The sequence below is a fragment of the Borostomias antarcticus genome, assembly GCF_949987555.1.
Source record: "Borostomias antarcticus genome assembly, chromosome: 14".
Classification (NCBI taxonomy): domain Eukaryota; kingdom Metazoa; phylum Chordata; class Actinopteri; order Stomiiformes; family Stomiidae; genus Borostomias; species Borostomias antarcticus.
Window position 1 is genome coordinate 10065871 of NC_140247.1, and position 22747 is coordinate 10088617.

The 22747-nt window shown below is 48.6% G+C and overlaps 1 protein-coding gene across 1 annotated transcript; it reads left to right on the forward strand.

Moving 5' to 3' along the window:
- Nucleotides 1-169: 169 nt before the first annotated feature.
- On the forward strand, nucleotides 170-21898 carry eftud2 (elongation factor Tu GTP binding domain containing 2). Its single transcript, XM_084449198.1, has 28 exons — nucleotides 170-289; nucleotides 561-673; nucleotides 831-993; nucleotides 2353-2431; nucleotides 2576-2651; nucleotides 4753-4818; nucleotides 4913-4948; nucleotides 5127-5217; nucleotides 5628-5710; nucleotides 5827-5993; nucleotides 6542-6666; nucleotides 7345-7408; nucleotides 8302-8392; nucleotides 8920-9055; nucleotides 9444-9571; nucleotides 9957-10150; nucleotides 10256-10367; nucleotides 10823-10963; nucleotides 12827-12928; nucleotides 13486-13568; nucleotides 13890-13976; nucleotides 14269-14395; nucleotides 15094-15181; nucleotides 15725-15843; nucleotides 16465-16559; nucleotides 17792-17945; nucleotides 21100-21207; nucleotides 21583-21898. Exons 2-28 carry the CDS (start codon nucleotides 572-574, stop codon nucleotides 21676-21678), a joined length of 2913 nt encoding a protein of 970 aa, XP_084305324.1. The 5' UTR covers nucleotides 170-289; nucleotides 561-571; the 3' UTR covers nucleotides 21679-21898.
- Nucleotides 21899-22747: the final 849 nt, after the last annotated feature.

The window sequence follows — 22747 nt, forward strand, 5'->3', positions numbered from 1 at the left end:
GTTTAACTTGTTGGCACTAGTATTTTATACAACGGGAAAACTGAAACCATTGCTCTCCGTGTTTCTAATAGTATTTTTGTAGATGTAGAATAATTTTCGAGTTTTATTCATATCCGGCATCGTTAAGGTAGCCTACACGCGTTCATCGTGCGTTTGCGCAGAAGGGTCCTACGGTTGGGTGGCATGGTTGAGTTCGAAACAGTCTAGTGTAAATCATTGTGTACAACCGAAGTTAAGTGCCATTCTTGAATCAATATATTACACACAACCACTGCTTGTGCACGCACTGGTAAGTGTACACTTGATGTTTTATGCTAGCAAGAATTTTTCCTCAACCAATTTGCATGAAATCAATTGCAACGCAGCTCATACGTAGCTAGCTAGCTAGGCTAACGATAACTCGGCTTGGGTGCCATTCATTGGTGGTGAATGTCTTCCTAGTAGACGATTAGCTAACCTTACAAAATAACAACTAGCTAACGTTAGCTAATGGAATAGTAGGCTATGTGATGTTAATTCCATCCGTTAGAAAGATAATTGTACCTACTTTCTCCACTCAGCGGATTTCACAATGGAAACGGATCTTTACGACGAGTTTGGAAACTACATTGGTCCAGAACTAGACTCGGATGATGAAGATGATTTGGAGGCAGACGACCGAGATGTGGACGAGGTAGGTAGCTATGGGCAAAATCATTGTACTCTAACAGACTGATTGACACCAGTTTGGTGTAACTGAGTCGTCTACCACCTCAGTTGAATCAGGCTCATCTGTGTAGCATCATTTTGTTGAACACGTTGTTCATTTGTGTCCCTCTTCCTCTGTGAAGGCTGATGAGGATGATGATGATGAGCCTGCCGACGCTGATGAAGATGTCCCAGGCATGGAAGTGGTCCTGCATGAAGATAAGAAGTATTATCCGACAGCAGAGGAGGTGTACGGGCCGGAGGTGGAAACTATCGTCCAGGAGGAAGATACACAACCCCTCACAGGTCAGGGATAACACACGCTTGGACAGCCAATCAGTATTGCTTCCCCCCTCACTTAACCCCTCTCTGACCCTGTTTACACCTGGCATTAAAATGCGTTTTTGGTGATCAGATTGCATTCTGATCGTGCTAAACCACATGAAATTACAGGTGTAAATGCGCCCAAAACGTTTTGAGGACGGATTGCGATCCGATCGGCCAGGGACGCATTTCGACCACATTTAATATTAGTGTAAATGGAAATGCCGTTGGAACATGCCGGTTCCAGACCAGCGAGGAGCAGGCTTCCATGGCAGCTAGCAAGAAAGCATTAAAATGGATCCTGGTCAAGGTTGGAGTCCAGACGAGACAAAAGTGTCTACTCTCAATTTAGTCAGATGAAAATATTCAAACACAAACAGGATGTGACGTTCGATTGTTAGCTGGACAGAGTCGATCGGATCTCAAACGGATCGGGTTGAAGGTAATCGAAACGCATATTAATGCCAGGTGTAAATGTAATCAGGCTAAATCATTATCTAGATACAATCTCGATAGGAGACACATTTTAATGCAAGGTGTAAATGGGGTCTCTGGGTTCATTTCATTTCAAACCTTTATTTAAACTAGTGGGGCAATTGAGGTTTCCCTCATCTCCAATGCCGACGAGCTCACAAGCAAACACAAACATCAACAAAACAAGCAATTTACAACAATAATACAATTAAGATCCAAAACAGTGACAAGTTGATGAACAAATATCTAGAGCCATGGCTCTGAACTCCGTATGGGAGGGAAGCAGCTCTAGCTTCAATGTCTGTTGGAGAGAGTTCCAGGTATACGGATGCATCATAAGAGAATGCAGCCCGTCCAAGTTCTGTTCGATCTTGGGTCCTATGACTTAGAAACACACAGCCTCCTCCCATAAACGCTGCTTTATCAATCAAATCAATCAATCAACGCTTTATTTATATAGCGCATTTCATACTCAGATGCAACACAATGCGCTTTACAGAGAAGAAGGGAGGTGGGCATACATCCCACCCCTACATATTCCAGAAGCAAAAAAAACAGTATCACCCAGGGGCCAGATAAGTGAGCTGTAAAAAAATTCTTCCCTGACCCCTCTCAACAAGGCGATTGAGCAAGCTCCTGGAGTATATTTGTCTACCAGCTAAGAACATTTATAAAGCAATAAATTACATAAAATTACATTTTCAGAGTAAGAGAGGCTAAAAACATCATAGGAGAGACATGGCAAACACTGGTGTATGTCTGTGTGTGCGTGAATGTGCCTGGGCCCAGATAGAGGCAGGGGTTGGGGTAGGGAGGGGGTAGGAAAAGGATACGGACCTGAGCCTGTTTCTTGTCCGCCCTGATCAGAGCCCATCATCAAGCCCGTGAAGATGAAGCAGTTCACTCTGATGGAGCAGGAGCTGCCCGTCACCGTCTATGACATGGAGTGAGTACAAACCTCTCACCAGCTCAAGATATATACATATATAAAAGTGATTTGCCTGAATATTTTCCAACATTGCATTCCTGTCAAAGACATTTTTACTTTTATGGTTATAGTACAGCGTTCAGATCTGTTCTTTGTGTGCAGGTTCCTGGCTGATCTGATGGACAGCCCGGAGCTGATCCGCAACGTTACCCTCTGCGGTCACCTCCACCACGGCAAGGTCAGGCTGGTCCTGCCGGTAGAGCTGGGTCTAAATTCTGAATCATCGATTCTGAATCAAATGATTCAGAATCGATTCATTAATCCCAAAATTGATCTTTTATTGAATGAATGAATAAATTAAGGAATGAATAGTTCATTAATTCATTCAATGATTCATTCATTCATTCATTTTTGGAAATCAGTATCGATACTAGGGCTGGGACTTTTGCCCAAAAATCATATTCGAAGTTCGTTTATTTATTAATAATAATATTCGAATATATTCGAATTATTATTAATAATATTTTTTACCATTAAATTCTTACAGAAAGACCTACCTAGGTTTTAAAATAAAGTTGTGCACATTCTGTCCACTAGTGGGCATTGTATCATAGGCAATATCGATAAGCAATGATGTTTTCAGAATGATTTTTTTATCAGATGTCTTAGTTATATCAAGATTAACTGCGAGGGGAGTCCCAGCCCAGCTGATAACCCTCCGTTGCGGGTTGGGGGGAAGCAACGGTCGGCTGGGATCCTGCCTCTCATAGTTAACCAGCAACTGGTCAGTGGACGGTACCAGGCAGCCTACGCTATGTCTGAATCAAAGAAGGTTATCAAACTAGCTGGCTAGGATCATTTAAGCATAACAATCCAACGGCTCCAACTCCCCCAAAAGAACCCCTCCACTGCACAAGCACCAACCCCAATAATAATAATAATAATAATAATAAGCACAAGCTACCGAGTGCAACGTTAGCCTTGCTAACGGAGATAATGCATTTGGAGGAGAGTTGCAGCTGGTGCTAAACGAGGCAAAGGAAGAATATTTTGTGGACTATTATCACATCCATTTCACAGTTGGGATTATACAGAAAGGTGAGGATCGAGCCTGTGTTGGATGACCAACTCAAATGCCTGGCTAGCTCAATATTGTTGTGAGCCGGAGCCCGTCGCTTTCACTGGATGACTCGTGAAGCATGCTTCATTTATCTCGCATTCTAAACATGTTTTCGTGGAGTAGTACAGGTATGTACTAAATCGCATGTAGTAGGCGAGTTGCAGTATGTACTATATAGTATGTAATATGGACATTCGGACACGGCCCAAGCTCCTTGGTAAGGGCTGGGTAAGGGCGATCAACCTCCTTGTTTACATTTTTACTTGCTTACCGATTGGCTATTTGGATCCTGCCGTCACAGTCATACAACGACTATTTTTTAGTAACTAGTTAGTAGTTACTAGTTAAGACAACGCCTAAATTGCCGTGGTGCAACCGAAATTAGACACCAAACTAATATGCGACTAACTAGTAGCAACTAAGAGTTTAGTCAGTGTTTAGGCATGACTACATGCTTGGGTTTATGGTGCGTTCCAGGCAACCCGTAACTCGTGTTTTTCCGACGTCCTACACGTGAAAATGCTCTGGAATGGCAGTAGCCTACATCGATCTGTACGAGTTCACGGGTGGGAAGTTACGGGTTTGACTGCCATTCCAGAGCATTTTCACGTGTAGGAGGTCGGAAAAACACGAGTTACGGGTTGCCTGGAACGCGTGCTAACTAACGTCACCTCCTACAGGAGCCCAGGTGTCCAATAGCCTTGCTAATGAGCTCGCGATTGCAACTTCACCAGGCGTGAAAAACCCTCTGAATCTGAATCAAAAGCAACGTTTGCTAGCCAACACATTTACAAAAAATTATGCCTATAACAGGTTCGAATATTAAGGGCTGCCTAATATTCGTTCGAATACCAGTATTTCTGTCAATATTCGAATTATATTCGAATCCCGAAGTTCGGACTCCCAGCCCTAATCGATACCCAGCCCTAGTATTGATGTGTTGCATTACTTGGAAGTCATGTAATTACTGTAAGGTTACAGCAAAAAAAAACAGGTTTTAGTAAGACTAACCGAATCGATATTGAATCGAATCAAATAGAATTGTGATAATCGATTCTGAACCATGTGAATCGGAATCGAATCGATTCTTGAAATTCGAGTCGATGCCCAGCCCTACCTGCCGGTCAAGACACCTGTGTTGATCCTAAGTGTCTTTGGAAAGTATTTACCGTTCAAGGACAAGATCCTGTGACCTCATGGGTTTGTTTGTTAATTTCAGACATGTTTCGTGGACTGCCTGATCGAACAGACACACCCAGAGATCAGGAAGAGAGATGATGTGGATGTGAGTACCAGCCAGGTCTCCTACCAGGCCGTGAGGTTCAGTTTATCACACCATAATCTTCATTCTGCTCACATGACTTTTATTTTTCTTCCAGCTCCGATACACCGATATCCTCTTCACTGAACAGGAAGTAAGTTAGCACTCTGAGATTTTTAAATGAAAAGTGCGTTATAAATACAATTTATTATTATTATTATTATTATTAAGTGTTTGGCTCTGTCAGTTGTAAAGTTCTGGCTCCATGTCATTCTGGAGAATTGTAGGTGTGGTGCAGCACCTGCTGAATCTCGTGTTGTGTTTTCTCACAGAGAGGCGTGGGCATCAAGAGCACCCCGGTGACCATGGTGCTGCCTGACTCCAGAGGAAAATCCTACCTGTTTAACATCATGGACACCCCAGGTGAGTATAGGGGAACGGGAGGGAGGGAGATCTTCGTTACTAGACGTGCACCCTCAACTTCTGGGATTTTGGCTTTCCGGCGGTAGAACGTCCGGCGGTAGAACGTCCGGCGGTAGAACGTCCGGCGGTAGAACGTCCGGCGGTAGAACGTCCGGCTGTAGAACGTCCGGCTGTAGAACGTCCGGCTGTAGAACGTCCGGCTGTAGAACGTCCGGCGGTAGAACGTCCGGCGGTAGAACGTCCGGCGGTAGAACGTCCGGCGGTAGAACGTCCGGCGGTAGAACGTCCGGCTGTAGAACGTCCGGCGGTAGAACGTCCGGCGGTAGAACGTCCGGCGGTAGAACGTCCGGCGGTAGAACGTCCGGCTGTAGAAACGTGACGTAACCCGTCGCCTGTCCTTCCTCTTCCAGGTCACGTGAACTTCTCGGACGAGGTCACGTCAGGTATCCGGATCTCAGACGGCATCGTCCTCTTCATCGACGCTGCAGAAGGAGTGCGTCTCTCTTTTCTCTCTCTCTCCTCCCCCCGGGCGAAAGATTCTCCTCTCCTGCATCTCAGGCCTCTGACCTCTGACCTAACTCCGCCCCCTGCGTGTTTTCCTCTGCGTAGGTGATGTTGAACACAGAGCGGCTGATCAAGCATGCGGTCCAGGAGCGCTTGGCCATCACCATCTGCATCAACAAGGTGGACCGGCTCATCGTGGAGCTCAAGCTGCCCCCTACGGACGCCTACTACAAACTGCGTCACATCGTGGACGAGGTCAACGGTATGCTCAGGTACTGTGACGGGAGGGGGCGCTCCGGTGGGAGGAGCCTAGGGATTTCCCGGTGTGAATAAATGAATAAATTAAATGAATAAATAGTTCATAAACTTGTTTAGAAAGGAAATGCAAATGAGTTCTGGCGAGTAGTACTACACAGTTAACCCTTTTAACTCTGAAAGTACAGTGACAACATTTCAAATATTAATTGGATTTTCCCTATAATACTAGAAAGTGCAGTTTCTCAGCTTTCAGCAAGTGTTTGAGTGAGGAATTTTTTAGATTTGTTAGATATATTTTTAATATTATTAAATATTTGTTAGATATTTTTAAAATGTTGCCGGTGACGTGGTCGTATTGAAATGCAATTATTGCAAGTCGCTTTGGATTAAAAGTGTCTGCTAAATGTCTAATGTAATGTAGTTAACCTCCTGTCTATCACAAACCACTGGCGTTGAGGTAGATCAGGTGATGGCCGGTCTGGTCTGTTCTTCTCTGACGGGGATCATCTCTCTGCCGGTCTGGTCCGTTCTTCTCTGACGGGGATCATCTCTCTGCCCTCAGCACCTACTCCACCGACGAGAACCTGGTGGTCTCTCCTCTGCTGGGGAACGTGTGCTTCGCCAGCTCTCAGTACAGCATCTGCTTCACGCTGGGCTCCTTCGCCAAGATCTACTCAGACACCTACGGTGAGACAGCACAGCGCGGCGCGTCTCCTCTCACACGCTCTCTAATGAGAATAATAATAATAATACATTTTATTTGTAACACACTTTTCATTAAAAAAAATCTCAGAGTGCTACAGGTTTAAAAGTATAGCATAACAAAGCACAACTGAACAAAAATAACACAATTTTAACAGACAAAGGCTTTTTTTAAAAGGTAGTTTGCTTTATAAAGAGTCCAGGCTCAGAGCGGCCCTCAGCTGGGCGAGTCTCTAGTCACTAGGGCTGCGTTTAAAAAATCCGTGAATCCCAAAATCGATCTTCTATTTAATGAATGAATAAATGAAGGAATGAATAGTTCATTAATTCATTCAATTATTCATTCATTCATTCATTTTTGGAAATCAGTATCGATACCCAGCCCTAGTATTGATGTGTTGCATCACTTGGCAGTCATGTAATTAAGGTGACAGCTAAAAAAAAAACAGGTTTTATAACACTAACTGAATCGATATTGAATTGAATTTAATCGTGATAATAGATTCCAAACCTTGTGAATCGGAATCGAATCGATTTGTGAAATTCGACTCGATACCCAGCCCTACTAGACACCCTCTCTCGCTCCTGATGGCCTGGGCAGTAGGAGGGACTCATATGGAATCTGAATGACACCAGAGTGACTTTAAGTATCGTCTGTTTCAGGCGACATCATCTACACAGAGTTTGCCAAGAGGCTGTGGGGAGACATTTATTTCAACCCCAAAACGTAAGTGGAGCTCTCTTGGACGTTGAGTTCAGGTTGATGTGATTGATTCAAACGCAGAATGATGCTAACCCACTTCTCGCTTTCCCCATGTCTTCTCTCTCCCTCTCTCTCTTTCTCTCTCTCTCTCTCTCTCTCTCTCTCTCTCTCTCTCTCTCTCTCTCTCTCCCCCCCCTCTCTCTCCCTCTCTCTCTATCTCTCTATCTCTCTCTCTCCGTCTCTGTCTCTCTCTCTCGGTCTCTCTCTTTCTGTCTCTGTCTCTTTCTCCATCTCTTTCTCTCTCTCTCCATCTCTCTGTCTTTCTTTCTGTCTCTCTCTGTCTCTCTCTCCCTCTCTCTCGGTCTCTCTCTTTCTGTCTCTGTCTCTCTCTCCATCTCTTTCTCTCTCTCTCCGTCTCTCTGTCTCTCTCTCTGTCTCTCTCTCTCTCTCTCTCCCTCTCTCTCTCTGTCTCACTCTCCCTCTCTCTCTGTCTCTCTCTATCTCTCTCTCTCTCTGTCTCACTCTCTCTCGCTGTCTCACTCTCTCTCTCGCTGTCTCACTCTCCCTCTCTCCCTCTCTCTCTCTCTCTCTCTCTCTCTCTCTCTCTCTGTCTCACTCCCCCTCTCTCTCTCTCTCTGTCTCTCTGCCTCTCTGTCTCTCTCCCTCACTCTCTCCCTCTCTCCCTCTCTGTCTCTCTCTCTCTCTCTGTCTCACTCCCTCTCTCTCTCTGTCTGTCTCTCTCTCTGCCTCTCTGTCTCTCTCTGTCTCTCTCTCCCTCACTCTCTCCCTCACTCTCTCCCTCTCTCTCTCTCTCCCTTCCTCCCTCTCCCTCTCTCTCTCTCCCCCTCTCTCTCTCTCTCTCTCTCTCTCTCTCTCTCTCTCTCTCTCTCTCTCTCTCTCTCTCTCTCTCTCCTCAGGCGTAAGTTCACTAAGAAAGCCCCCACTAGTAACTCCCAGCGCAGCTTCGTTGAGTTCGTCCTGGAGCCTCTCTATAAGATCCTCTCACAGGTGAGACCCTTCACACACACACACACACACACACACACACACACAGGAAACACACTTGTGTACATGCACACACATACAGAGTAAATACACACATAGGCGAAGCACCTTCGTCACTCACCGCTAGGGCTGGGTTTAAAAAATCGATTAATTGATTCAGAATCGATTCATGAATCACAAAATCGATCTTTTATTTAATAAATGAATGAATAAATTAAGGAATGAATAGTTCATTCATTCATTCAATGATTCATTCATTCATTCATTTGTGGAAATCAGTATCGATACCCAGCCCTAGTATTGATGTGTTGCATAACTTGGCAGTCATGTAATTACTGTAAGGTTACAGCAAAAAAAACAGGTTTTAGTAACACTAACCGAATCGATATTGAATCGAATCGAATTGAATCGTGATAATCGATTCTGAACCTTGTGAATCGGAATCGAATCGATTCTTGAAATTCCACTCGATACCCAGCCCTACTCACCACACCATCAGACTAAACGTCCCTGTCCCCGTCTGTCCCCAGGTGGTGGGTGATGTGGACACCTCGCTGCCCCGGGTGCTGGACGAGCTGGGCATCCACCTGACCAAGGAGGAGCTGAAGCTCAACATCCGGCCTCTCCTCCGGCTCGTCTGCAGCCGCTTCTTCGGGGAGTTTACCGGTACGCCCGCCCCCCCCCCCCCCCCCCCTCCCCCCTATCCACTCCGCCTCCACATCATACATCTGTAAATGACCGTTGATGGTGTCTCTTCTTCCATTGGCTATTACAGCCATGGCTTGTTTAGGTAAACAGTCAATCCTCCCATTGCATCTATGCTGTTTAATACTGAGTGCCCAGGGCCTCATATCTGCCCTGTGCTTCTGATTAGTTGTTTATAATTGCACGCTAGGGTTAAATGTGGTTACATGTGTTACATGTGTCTGGTAGGTGTGACTAACACAGTCATCTGGAGCCATGCGTGAACTCTCCCCCACCCCTCCTCCTCCTCCTCCCCCTCCTCCTCCTCCTCCTCCTCCTCCTCCTCCTCCTCCTCCTAATCCTCCTCCAGGCTTTGTCGACATGTGCGTGCAACACATCCCGTCTCCACAAGGGGGCGCCAGAAACAAGATCGAGCACAGCTACATGGGAGGGCTGGACTCGGACCTGGGGGAGGCCATGGCGGAATGTGACCCCGATGTGAGTGCGGCGTGACGCAGTAGGGGAGTGGGGGAGGGGGGGGGGGGGGGGTGGTTACAGGGCCTGGTGGTTGACTCCAAATTGGTGGAGTCTGTTTCCAGCGGTAATCAATACCCTCATTGTTCGCCGGCCAGCAATAAAGCAAGCGCCCGATCACAATTGACAGGAAATGAAGTGAGCTGTTAAAAAAACCAATAAATGGAAGTCTGGCCAATGAGGGGTATCGATCTCGAAATGTCCGATCGCTCTGTTAAAAACCCACGGCCCTAATGACGTTAGGGGGGTGAGGTGAAAACGCCACCGTCCGATAACCCCGGTTCCTTCTCCGTCACACGGGCCTGACCCTCCCCTCCCCTCCCCGCCCCCTCCGTCTCCGCGGTTACAGGGTCCGCTGATGTGCCACACCACCAAGATGTACAGCACCGAGGACGGCGTGCAGTTCCACGCGTTCGGCCGCGTGCTGAGCGGCACCATCCAGGCCGGCCAGCCGGTCAAGGTCCTGGGAGAGAACTACACCCTGGAGGACGAGGAGGACTCGCAGGTCTGCACCGTGGGCCGCCTCTGGATCTCCGTCGCCAGGTAACGGCCCCGCCCCCTCCCCCCCCGCCCCGACCGCCGCCATCGACGGCGTTGACGACCGCGCGGTCGGTACGTGTTAAGCCTCGGCTGTTCTCTCCCCCGTAGATACCAGATCGAGGTGAACCGGGTTCCTGCCGGGAACTGGGTTCTCATCGAGGGCTGCGACCAGCCCATCGTCAAGACGGCCACCATCACCGAGCCCAGGGGGAACGAGGAGGTGAGAGGGAGACCGGCCACACTGCTCCTCTCTGAGAGAGACCAGTTCCTCTGTGAGAGAGACCAGTTCCTCTCTGAGAGAGAGACCTGTTCCTCTGTGAGAGAGACCTATTCCTCTCTGAGAGAGAGACCTTATCCTCTGTGAGAGAGACCAGTTCCTCTGTGAGAGAGACCAGTTCCTCTGTGAGAGAGACCAGTTCCTCTGTGAGAGAGGCCTGTTCCTCTGAGAGAGAGACCTATTCCTCTCTGAGAGAGAGACCTGATCCTCTGTGTGAGAGAGAGAGAGAGAGACCTGATCCCTTGTGAGAAACAGAGAGAGAGGGGGGGGAGGGAGAGAGAGAGAGACCTGTTCCTCTGTGTGTGAGAGAGAGAGAGAGAGACCTGTTCCTCTGAGAGAGCGAGAGAGGCCATACATTCCCGTATGAAGCCGTTCTCTCTTCATATCCTGTCTCTCAGGCCCAGATCTTCAGAGCGCTCAAGTTCAACACGGCGTCGGTCATCAAGATCGCCGTGGAGCCGGTCAACCCGTCAGAGCTGCCCAAGATGCTGGACGGACTGAGGAAGGTCAACAAGAGCTACCCCTCCCTCACCACCAAGGTATTTACCCCTCCCTCACCACCAAGGTATTTACCCCTCCCTCACCACCAAGGTATTTACCCCTCCCTCACCACCAAGGTATTTACCCCTCGCTCACCACCAAGGTATTTACCCCCTCCCTCACCACCAAGGTATTTACCCCTCCCTCACCACCAAGGTATTTACCCCCTCGCTCACCATCAAGGTATTTACCCCCTCCCTCACCACCAAGGTATTTACCCCTCGCTCACCACCAAGGTATTTACCCCTCGCTCACCACCAAGGTATTTACCCCCTCGCATTTACCCCCTCGCTCACCACCAAGGTATTTACCCCTCCCTCACCACCAAGGTATTTACCCCTCGCTCACCATCAAGGTATTTACCCCCTCGCTCACCACCAAGGTATTTACCCCTCCCTCACCACCAAGGTATTTACCCCTCCCTCACCACCAAGGTATTTACCCCTCCCTCACCACCAAGGTATTTACCCCCTCGCTCACCACCAAGGTATTTACCCCCTCGCTCACCACCAAGGTATTTACCCCCTCGCATTTACCCCCTCGCTCACCACCAAGGTATTTACCCCCTCGCATTTACCCCCTCGCTCACCACTAAGGTATTTACCCCCTCGCTCACCACCAAGGTATTTACCCCCTCGCATTTACCCCCTCGCTCACCACTAAGGTATTTACCCCCTCGCTCACCACTAAGGTATTTACCCCCTCGCTCACCATCAAGGTATTTACCCCTCGCTCACCACCAAGGTATTTACCCCTCGCTCACCATCAAGGTATTTACCCCTCGCTCACCATCAAGGTATTTACCCCCTCGCTCACCATCAAGGTATTTACCCCCTCGCTCACCACCAAGGTATTTACCCCCTCACCACCAAGGTATTTACCCCCTCACTCACCATCAAGGTATTTACCCCCTCGCTCACCACCAAGGTATTTACCCCCTCACTCACCATCAAGGTATTTACCCCCTCGCTCACCACCAAGGTATTTACCCCCTCGCATTTACCCCCTCGCTCACTACCAAGGTATTTACCCCCTCGCTCACCACCAAGGTATTTACCCCCTCGCATTTACCCCCTCGCTCACCACCAAGGTATTTACCCCCTCGCTCACCACCAAGGTATTTACCCCCTCACTCACCATCAAGGTATTTACCCCTCCCTCACCACCAAGGTATTTACCCCCTCGCATTTACCCCCTCGCTCACCACCAAGGTATTTACCCCCTCGCTCACCACCAAGGTATTTACCCCCTCGCTCACCACCAAGGTATTTACCCCCTCGCTCACCACCAAGGTATTTACCCCCTCGCTCACCACCAAGGTATTTACCCCCTCGCTCACCACCAAGGTATTTACCCCTCGCTCACCACCAAGGTATTTACCCCCTCGCATTTACCCCCTCGCTCACCACCAAGGTATTTACCCCCTCACCATCAAGGTATTTACCCCCTCGCTCACCACCAAGGTATTTACCCCTCGCTCACCACCAAGGTATTTACCCCCTCGCTCACCACCAAGGTATTTACCCCCTCGCATTTACCCCCTCGCTCACCACCAAGGTATTTACCCCCTCACCATCAAGGTATTTACCCCCTCGCTCACCACCAAGGTATTTACCCCCTCACCATCAAGGTATTTACCCCTCGCTCACCATCAAGGTATTTACCCCCTCGCTCACCACCAAGGTATTTACCCCTCACCTCCCCAAGGAGGAACTGGTGACGGAAGATTTTCGATTGACAAGCTGTTGCCTAATAAGTGCTGTGTGTGTGTGTGCGTGTGCGTGCGTGCGTGCGTGCGTGTGCGTGCGTGCGTGCGTGCGTGCGTGCGTGCGTGTGTGTGTGTGTGTGTGTGTGTGCTCCAGGTGGAGGAGTCAGGTGAACATGTGATCCTAGGTACAGGGGAGCTCTACCTGGACTGTGTGATGCACGACCTGCGCAAGATGTACTCTGAGATCGACATCAAGGTGGGCGTCCGCTCTCTCGCTGTCGTCCCTGACCGCTCGCATGACCTCTGACCTCATCACATTCAAGTCATTCAGCAGATGCTTTTATCCAAAGCGACTTACAATAATTTAGGGATGCACAGATATGAAAATTTTGCCCGATACCGATAACAGATATTAACTTTGCTATTATGGCCGATAACCAATATTCATCGATATCGAGATCTGTATAAAAACACATTTCTATGATAATGACATTTTATACATACTGAAAAACACATGGAAACACTGTCTCTATTTCCAAATCATTTGGAAAAGCTGATAAATCATAGATTTACTGCATTGTTTCCTCTCAAAAACAACACACACAACAGCAGCTAGACAGAAATAATTATCGGTTGTTCACATCTGGCCTGTTTTGCACATTGGAAAGATACGATATATAAAAAAATTACGTAACATCGGCCGATACCGATATCATTGCCGATATATCGTGCATCCCTACAATAATTGCATTTCTCAAACGTGCTCCTTAATTCCTAATTCATGCGTTCTCCCGACCCTCCTCGCCTGCCCAGGTCGCCGACCCCGTCGTGACCTTCTGCGAGACGGTGGTGGAGACGTCGTCGCTCAAGTGCTTCGCCGAAACGCCAAACAAGAAGTAAGTATCAACCGCTGATCTGGAATTGAATTTCTTTACTGTCGTTGCGCCGGTGGATTCAACGAAACTCAGGCACCTGAGTTTGATTTCTCACTGGTCATTAGTCCTCCCTAACGAGCCGGTTGAGTCGTGACCTGCCCCTCTAGTTCAGTGTGTGTGTGTGTGTGTGTGTGTGCGCGTGTGTGTGTGTGTGAGTGTGTGAGTGTGAGTGTGAGTGTGAGTGTGTGTGTGTGTGTGTGTGTGTGTGTGTGAGTGAGAGAGAGTGTCTGTGTGTGTGGCTGTGTGTGTGTGTGACTGACAGCTCTGTGCTCTGACCGACAGGAATAAGATCACCATGATCGCAGAGCCCCTGGAGAAGGGTCTGGCCGAGGACATCGAGAACGAGGTGGTGCAGATCACATGGAACAGGTACGGCCAATAGGGCGCGAGCGTGCGTGTCTGCCTGCTGCTAGACTGTGTGTGTGTGTCTGTGTGTGTGTGTGTGTGTGTGTGTGTTCCTCTGGGACTCTGTTCATCTGTGAGCCCATCTGGGTCCAAACGCCTCAGCCAACATGCGAGAGGAAGCCGGGGGGCGTGACTAAACCGACTGTGTTCCCCTCCTCCTCCCCCAACCCCTCCACCCCCCCCCCCCCAACCCCTCCACCCCCCCCAACCCCAACCCCTCCACCCCCCACCCTCCCTCAACCTCTACATGTCACAGGAAGAAGCTGGGAGAGTTTTTCCAGACCAAGTACGACTGGGATCTGCTGGCCGCCAGGTCCATCTGGGCCTTCGGACCCGACACCACCGGGCCCAACATCCTGGTGGACGACACCCTGCCATCCGAGGTGAGCTGACCGGCCGGGCCGAGCCGAACCGGGCTTCGAAGCGATCTCGGGTCGGACTTGGTCAGGGTTAGGTTCGGTCTGCCGATACCAGACTTTAAAGATCTCCGCCTCTGAAAGTCTGTAGACGTGGAAAAATCGTCGCTAGAACGGCGCCGAAAACCGACGCTACCGACGAACAGAGTCCCAGAGGAACACACACACACACACCAGTAGGGTGAAAGAGCCGCCTTAGCGGAAATATATCCTCCAAACAGACTGTTGAGGAGAGTCCAGACTAGACTCACGAGTAGGGCTGGGTTTAAAAAATCGATTCTGAATCAAATGATTCAGAGTCGATTCATGAATCCCAAAATCGATCTTTTATTTAATGAATGAATGATTTAATAGTTCATTCATTCATTCAATGATTCATTCATTCATTTTTGGAAATCAGTATCAATACCCAGCCCTAGTATTGATGTGTTGCATAACTTGGCAGTCATTTAATTAAGGTTACAGCAACAAAAAAAAAAATCGAATTGAATTGAATCGTGATAATCGATTCTGAACCTTGTGAATCGGAATCGAATCGATTCTTGAAATTCGACTCGATACCCAGCCCTACTCGCGAGTCTAGGGTGAGGTGGGACTGTGTTTTGAGTACCGCCGACAGCTGAAGTGTCCAGTCGGTCAGTCAGCCGGTGTGTTTCTGTGCGTAGGTGGACAAAGCGCTCCTGGGCTCGGTCAAAGACAGCATCGTCCAGGGCTTCCAGTGGGGGACCAGGGAGGGGCCTCTCTGTGATGAGCGTAAGTCTCCACCACTTACACACACACACACACACACACTAGGGCTGCACGATTATCACAAAAGATAATAATTGCGATTATTTGCTTCAAAATGGTAATTGTGACTAATAATTGCGATTAATATTTTATATATAATATTAATATATAATAACCAAAATGCTCCCAAATCACAGACGTTGCTACTAACTGACTGACCTCGTTTTCGCTCATTTTGTCACTACTCACGGCTGCAGGTACTCTTGTGACACTTGTCTTGACCTACTGCTATCTGTCTTCTCAGTGAAATTGCTGCGCACAGCGCACTCAGCGGGAACGCATGTGATTGGTCAGACAGCATAAGCGCCTGTGATTCGTCCGTGTAGTCCTAGCACACTCAATTCAAAGCAAAATTATTAATCACATGAATTGCGGCCTTTTGCGATTAGTTCATTGCGGAGGTCATAATCGCGATTTCGATTAATTCACGATTAATTGTGCAGGCCTAACACACACACACACACACACTCACACACACTCATTAAACAACCCCTCTCCCCTCTCTAGCCATTAGAAATGTCAAGTTTAAGATCCTGGATGCGGTCATTGCCCAGGAGCCACTACACAGAGGAGGGGGCCAGGTCATCCCCACGGCCAGGAGAGTGGTGTACTCCGCCTTCCTCATGGTGAGCTCACCCCCCCTCCCTCCTCCCCCTCCCCCCGCCTTTCCCATCAGCTCTCTCTCTCCGTTGCCTTTTCATCATCCCCTTTTTTCTTTTAATGTTCCATTACCTTGATTACAATGTTGGCTTCTGCTGACTGGCTCTTCTTTATTGAGGTGTGATAACTTTCTTTCCCCCTTTTTTCTGACGTGCCTTTCTCTCTCTCTCTCTCCGTCTCTCTCTCTCTGTCTCTCTATCTCTCTTTCTCTCTCTCTGTCTCTCCCTCTCTCTCTCTCTCTATCTCTCTCTCCCTCCCTCTCTCTCCATCTCTTTCTCTCTCTCTCTCTCCCTCTCTCTCTCTCCCTCCCTCTCCCTCCCTCTCTCTCCATCTCTCTCTCTCTCTCTCCACCACTAGTCATCCCTCGCCCCCCCTCCCCCCCCCCCCCCCCCATCGCCATCTGCTGACCAACGGTCTCCAGAAGTCTTCATCTCTCCCCTTGTTCTTTCATCAGCTCTCATCTCGTCATCTCTCTGCCCTTGACCCCACCGACCTCCCTCTTGTCTGCTTAGTACTTATAGCAGTGTACTTCATTGAAATTGCAAATTAGCATAATAATAATTAAGTCTCTTTGCCCCGCCCACCAGGCCACCCCCAGGCTGATGGAGCCGTATTACTTCGTTGAGGTTCAGGCGCCGGCCGACTGCGTTTCGGCCGTCTACACCGTTTTGGCTCGGCGGAGGTGAGCTCACCATCCCGTCAGGAGAAGCAGAGTCTGCACACCAGAAATATTCTCCCAGGGTTTTTAATTGACACCGAGGTGACGTTTGGGGCTACGAGCTCCTCCTTCAGACGAAGAACACCAGCAGAGACACGCCTTAAATAATAGGCGACCTAGTCAGAGGGGTCACATGACATAACATGACTGAGTCAATGAATGGGAAGGCCTAAGTGTACAAATACGTTCCCAAAAAGTGTAAAAGTATGTACATATATACAGTTAATACACAAATCAGAGTAAGATGCAACACCACTGGAATATCACATGACCTAACATCAGGTGTATAATAATAAACTTTATTACAGGCTCGTAGCCCACATAGTAAAGACAGTACATTACATATATATATATATATATATATATATATATATATACATAATTAGAAGCACATAACAGGCACAAAGGCTAAAAGAGGCTAAAAGGTATGTACCATCATACTGTTGAGCTCATCGCATCGCATCCCATCCCAGCTTTGCCGTTAGATAGTCCAGACTAGAGATTTAGGCCTGGTTCATAGTCAACGCAAGCTACGCCCCTATCGGTTAGGGATGCATCGGCCGATGTTGGCCTTGTTGACTGCCATCGGCCCATCGGCAAATAAAATGACATTCACCAATGGTAGTGGCCGATGTAATGTCGCAACAATTACTGCTTTTTTTGTTGCAAAACGTAGCCTACCCAGCTGCAGATTCGGAGAAGATCCGTGACATAATGCCGCAAACACACGTGTAGTTTGCTTTCAAATTAAAGTGAAATAAAAATCAGCGTTTTGGAACCAAACACTTCATTTCTTTGTTTCCCTGGCACAAAAGGGGGAATACAAATTAAATTAAATAAACATCGGCTGTCGGCATCGGCCATCAGCCGGATTGTTATTTTAAACATCGGCATCGGCCCAGAATTTTGCAATCGGTGCATCCCTACTATAAGTTTGTGTGAAATAGCACTTGCGTTCGCATAAAGTTACACATTTCTGCACTACACACGTTGCTACGCAAGGACGCGTCAACGTCACCTTGCGTAGCTCACGCTAGCGTAGCTTGCGTTGACTATGAATGGGCCCTTAAAGAGGAAGTCTAGGTCAGATCCGAGGCCCATTCTCACACGTTGGCTGGTGCGTCTCCTCCCACAGAGGTGTTAATGACTGTCTGCGGTGCTCTAATGTGCCCGATGTGTGTTTCGTTGCGAAACAGAGGTCACGTGACCCAGGACGCCCCCATCCCGGGGTCGCCCCTCTACACCATCAAGGCTTTCATCCCCGCCATCGACTCGTTCGGCTTCGAGACGGACCTGCGCACGCACACCCAGGGACAGGCTTTCTCTCTGTCTGTCTTCCACCACTGGCAGGTAGGATCTCACACACACACACACACACGCACGCATGCGCACACACACACACACACACACACACACACACACACACACACAGGGACAGGCCTTCTCTCTGTCCATCTTCCACCACTGGCAGGGAGGATCTCATACACACACACACACACGCACAAGGACAATTGCGTGTCCACCGCCTGCAGTTGCCCACACACACACACACACACACGGCATGCTGTGCGCGGTGGTGTCCGCTCTCGTGGCGGAGTCACGAACGCCATGGTCATGCCTTTTGACAGGATTAGTTCTGATGATGAGGGTGTTGAGTCAGCGACTTTTGTGTACAGTAGGCTTGTCGCTCCGTCTTCTCTACCCCCGTGTCTGACACGAGAGTGCACGTGTCCGTGCGTGTGTGTGTGGCTCACACTTAATGGCTGTGTCAGGAGAAATTAATTTGTTCACCCCCCACATACACACACTCTTAATCGTGAGGAGAGGCTCGCTGTTGCTCTCCCTCTCAGTAGCGCGATCACAAACCCCCCCCCCCCCCCCCCCCCGTAACCAAACGGGCTACCGTCGCATCGCCGTGGCGCAAGAGCGTTTAGTGGCGCGAAAGCATTTAGTGGCGCGAGAGCGGTTAGCGGTCTCCTCTGCATCTGTTGATTATGACCGTTGGCACTCCATTGATTTTACCTCCCGTTCAGTCCCCCCCCGGGGCGGTGTTCTTTGGTCACAGCGCTGCGGGGAAGCAAGGCCAGGCGTGGCCTTTTAAAAGGTCGCTACAGACCCCCGCCGGCCCACCTGGGGCGAGAGATCTAATAATAATTACCGGACGTCGAGGGGGTCTTTATTTGCCACACGGTGCGACACATCGGCCACGCATGTGTGAGCGGTGACAAAGCACACATAACACACACACACAAACACACAAATGTTCAGCGGTCGCCGGTGGAATTTATCCTCTATATTTGACCCATCCAAGCTGTTCTCCTCCAGGGGCAGCAAGTCCAAGTGCTCAGTCCATGTCCTGGTCAGGGACAGGTTTGAAGAGCATCTGTTCTTCTGCATGTTTTTTTCGTATTGGGTTCTTGGGAGGAAACCCTAGCAAACACAGGGAGAACATGCAAACTCCGCACAGAAAGACCCCGGAGATACCTCACCTGAGTACCTGACAACCCTGGGAGATACCTCACCTGAGTACCTGACAACCCTGGGAGATACCTCACCTGAGTACCTGACAACCCTGGGAGATACCTCACCTGAGTACCTGACAACCCTGGGAGATACCTCACCTGAGTACCTGACAACCCTGGGAGATACCTCACCTGAGTACCTGACAACCCTGGGAGATACCTCACCTGAGTACCTGACAACCCTGGGGAGAACATCCCCAGTGCCGACAGTTTGTCCCAAGCGGGAATCGAACACAGGACCTTCTTGCCGAGAGGCGTGCATTCTAGGGCTGTCAAAAGTGCCATGAAATTGAGTTAGAATATATTCAAATTAATTGAGTAGAGTTTGAACGATATTCGAATTTATACATAAAAAAATAAATATATTAGCCTAATAAAATAACCCTTGACTGTAATATTGTACTGTAAACACTGTTACCCCTCGCTGAGGTGTTAACTTTCATCTTTCGATAAGGTGCTGGGTCTGGATTATTGCCCGTAAATAAATTGTAGCCTAAAATGTTCTGTTATTAATGTACATCGATGCATATTTTTTTATAAATTATATTATTTATTAATATTACAATATTCAAACTCTCAAATTTAAGTTTGAACTTATGATATGTTGAAATGAAAATGAAATGATATTCAAATTTTTTCGAACTTCGATTTTTTTTTTTGACAGCCCTAGTGCATTCTGGACCTTCCCTCCTTTCCACACGCACGCATGTACGATGAACCAATGAAACCTGGGGATTGTTCTGAGGCGCTGTGGAAGATGATGCTCTTTTGTAATCATTTCAACAGGCCTTTCAAACGGATAGATGTGCAAACCTTGCTATTCTGAGGAGAGGGGAGGAGGGAAGGTGGTGGTGTGACTGTTCTGTGGATGGGCTTGTCCCTGACTCAGTCGTTACATGTGGAGTGGTGATGGACTCGGGAGTCAGATATTTGGGCTGTTTTTAATTGGTTTGACATGTCCCATCTCATATCATGAGTCTGTGATAGAATGATCAAACGAAAGGGGTCCGCACACTGAAATTAGCCTCCAAGATGAGTTTATTGTAGTACTCACTCAGCACAACGTTTATGTCTATGGCCGAAACGTTGTGGTACTACAGTAAACTCACCTTGGGAGCTAATTTCAGTGTGCGGACTTTCATTTTCACAGTCTTATTTGTTTGGTCCAGCACCTGCACTACTCTGATGTGCGCGCATTCCTCCGGTATTTTTTCCAGCTGAGGCTCTTATCCAAACTGAAACCGTACCTCTCTCTTAAGGACCTGGAGACAGTCATCCATGCTTTTATTTCTTCAAGATTGGACTACTGTAATGCCTTGTATGTGGGCCTTGGCCAGCGGTCACTGAGGCGCCTGCAATTGGTCCAGAATGCTGCTGCGCGCCTCCTGACTGGAACCAAGAAGCGGGACCACATCACACCGGTGCTGGCCTCCCTCCACTGGCTTCCTGTTCGCTTCAGGATTGATTTTAAAATCTTAATGTTTATTTATAAGGCTCTACATGGTTTGGCCCCCCACTATCTGGCTGAACTGATTCAAGTTCGGGCGACATCTAGAACCCTGAGGTCCTCCTCCGAGACTCTTTTAATAGTCCCTAGATCGAGACTTAAGACCAAGGGTGACCGAGCTTTTGCGGTGGCTGGCCCAAAGCTCTGGAACAGCCTCCCTCCACACATTAGACACGCACAGAACCTAGGGCTCTTTAAGTCTCAGCTTAAAACGTACTTGTTTTCACTGGCTTTTGAGGCCTGATAGCCTACATCCCCTGTCCTGTTTTGTGTCCTGTCCTTTTATTGTTCTGTGATTATGTGCACTTTATTCTGTTTTTTGTTTTAGTTTATTTTATATATTGTACAGCACTTTGGTGCAACTTCGGTTGATTTTAAACGTGCTTTATAAATAAAGTTGACCTTGACCTTGATCTGTGATAGAATGAGCCTGACTGGCGTGTCTCTGACCCTGGCCCTCCCTCTCATTTCCCAGATCGTGCCCGGTGACCCCCTGGACAAGAGCATCGTGATCCGACCTCTGGAGCCCCAGCCGGCCCCCCATCTGGCCAGGGAGTTCATGATCAAGACCCGCAGACGCAAGGTGAGCATGGAGCTCTGAGTCTGTCTGAGTATGGAGCTCTGACTCTGTGTTTGGGGATGATGTGTCTGTATGGGACTCTGTGTTTAGGGATGATGCGTCTGTATGGGACTGTTTGGGGATGATGGGACTCTGACTCTGTGTTTGGGGATTATGTGTCTGTATGGGACTCTGACTCTGTGTTTGGGGATGATGTGCCTGTGTTTGGGGATTATGTGTCTGTATGGGACTCTGACTCTGTGTTTCGGGATGATGTGTCTGTATGGGACTCTGTTTAGGGATGATGAGTCTGTATGGGACTCTGACTCTGTGTTTGGGGATGATGTGCCTGTATGGGACTCATCACTGACCCGTGTCTCCATGTGTGCTTCCCTGCAGGGTCTGAGTGAGGATGTGAGCATCAGCAAGTTCTTCGACGACCCTATGTTGTTGGAGCTGGCCAAACAGGACGTGGTGCTCAACTACCCCATGTGAGAGACTGAGAGACAGGGGAACTGTCCACACCTGACCCACCCCCACCACCACCAAAACCATCATGGCAGACAACACCTCCAGACTCACTGGCCACAGAGCAGTTTCAGCAGGCAAGAGGTTTCTCCTGATGTGTTTCGCAACTCGTTGAAATCGGTCTCCTCTGATTGGTTAATAGTCCTGAGGTGAAGTCCATGTCATCTATGTCTTGTTTGTGCTTCTTTTTTTTTTACATGTATAAATTCTCATGTTTTGTAGAATACAATAACTTGGAGAGCAGGCTGATTGTTTGATGTTTTCTTATGAAATTGGAAGTCATGTTACTTGAATAAAAGAATGAGCCCGTTTAATCCAGTACTGCGCAGGTTTTACCCATAAGCGAAATCATTTTCTCTATTCAGCATTTATTAACATGTATTAAGTGGACAGTAGTAAGTGGACAGACTTATCCACACTTTGTTTGCGCTGTGCCAGCGCTGGAAAAAGTTCTGGCTGGACTCGTTAGCATTCTGGGATAGGGGGGGAAAACCTTTAAACCAATCACAATCGTCTTCGGCGGAGTGGTTGCTAGGTTGTTTCACGTCGTCTGGATTGGCTGACCACATGAATCTGTGCCACAGATTGGGCAGTAATAAACTAATGACCTCCATCCAGTGAGTCAGACTAAGCGGACAGCAAAGAGCCACACACTCAGGCACCTGCTGGACGTAGAAGTGATCATCTGGACACAAGAGGAGGGAGTGGACAGGAGGCGGTGTGACACTGCCACGTTGGAGAGTCCGCTACCAGCCTTGACTGATTGGCGTGTTGGTTCGGGGGGGGGGGGGGGCGGACTGTGATGGATAGGTGGCGGGATGAGAGGAGGCAAGCACGGAGAGAGACGGGGGTGCGCGTCCCCTTGGTCCCTGCAGTGGGCGTGCCCTGTGCCGGGGGAGAGAAGGCGGGGGTGGGGGGCTGTGGTAGTGCTGGAACTGGGGAACCGACTGGTAATGAAGAAAGTCTGGTAACTGGAGCACAACAGCAGGGGGGGGGGGCAGCTACCCTCCGGAGCCCATCCGTGTGGTGCTGGATT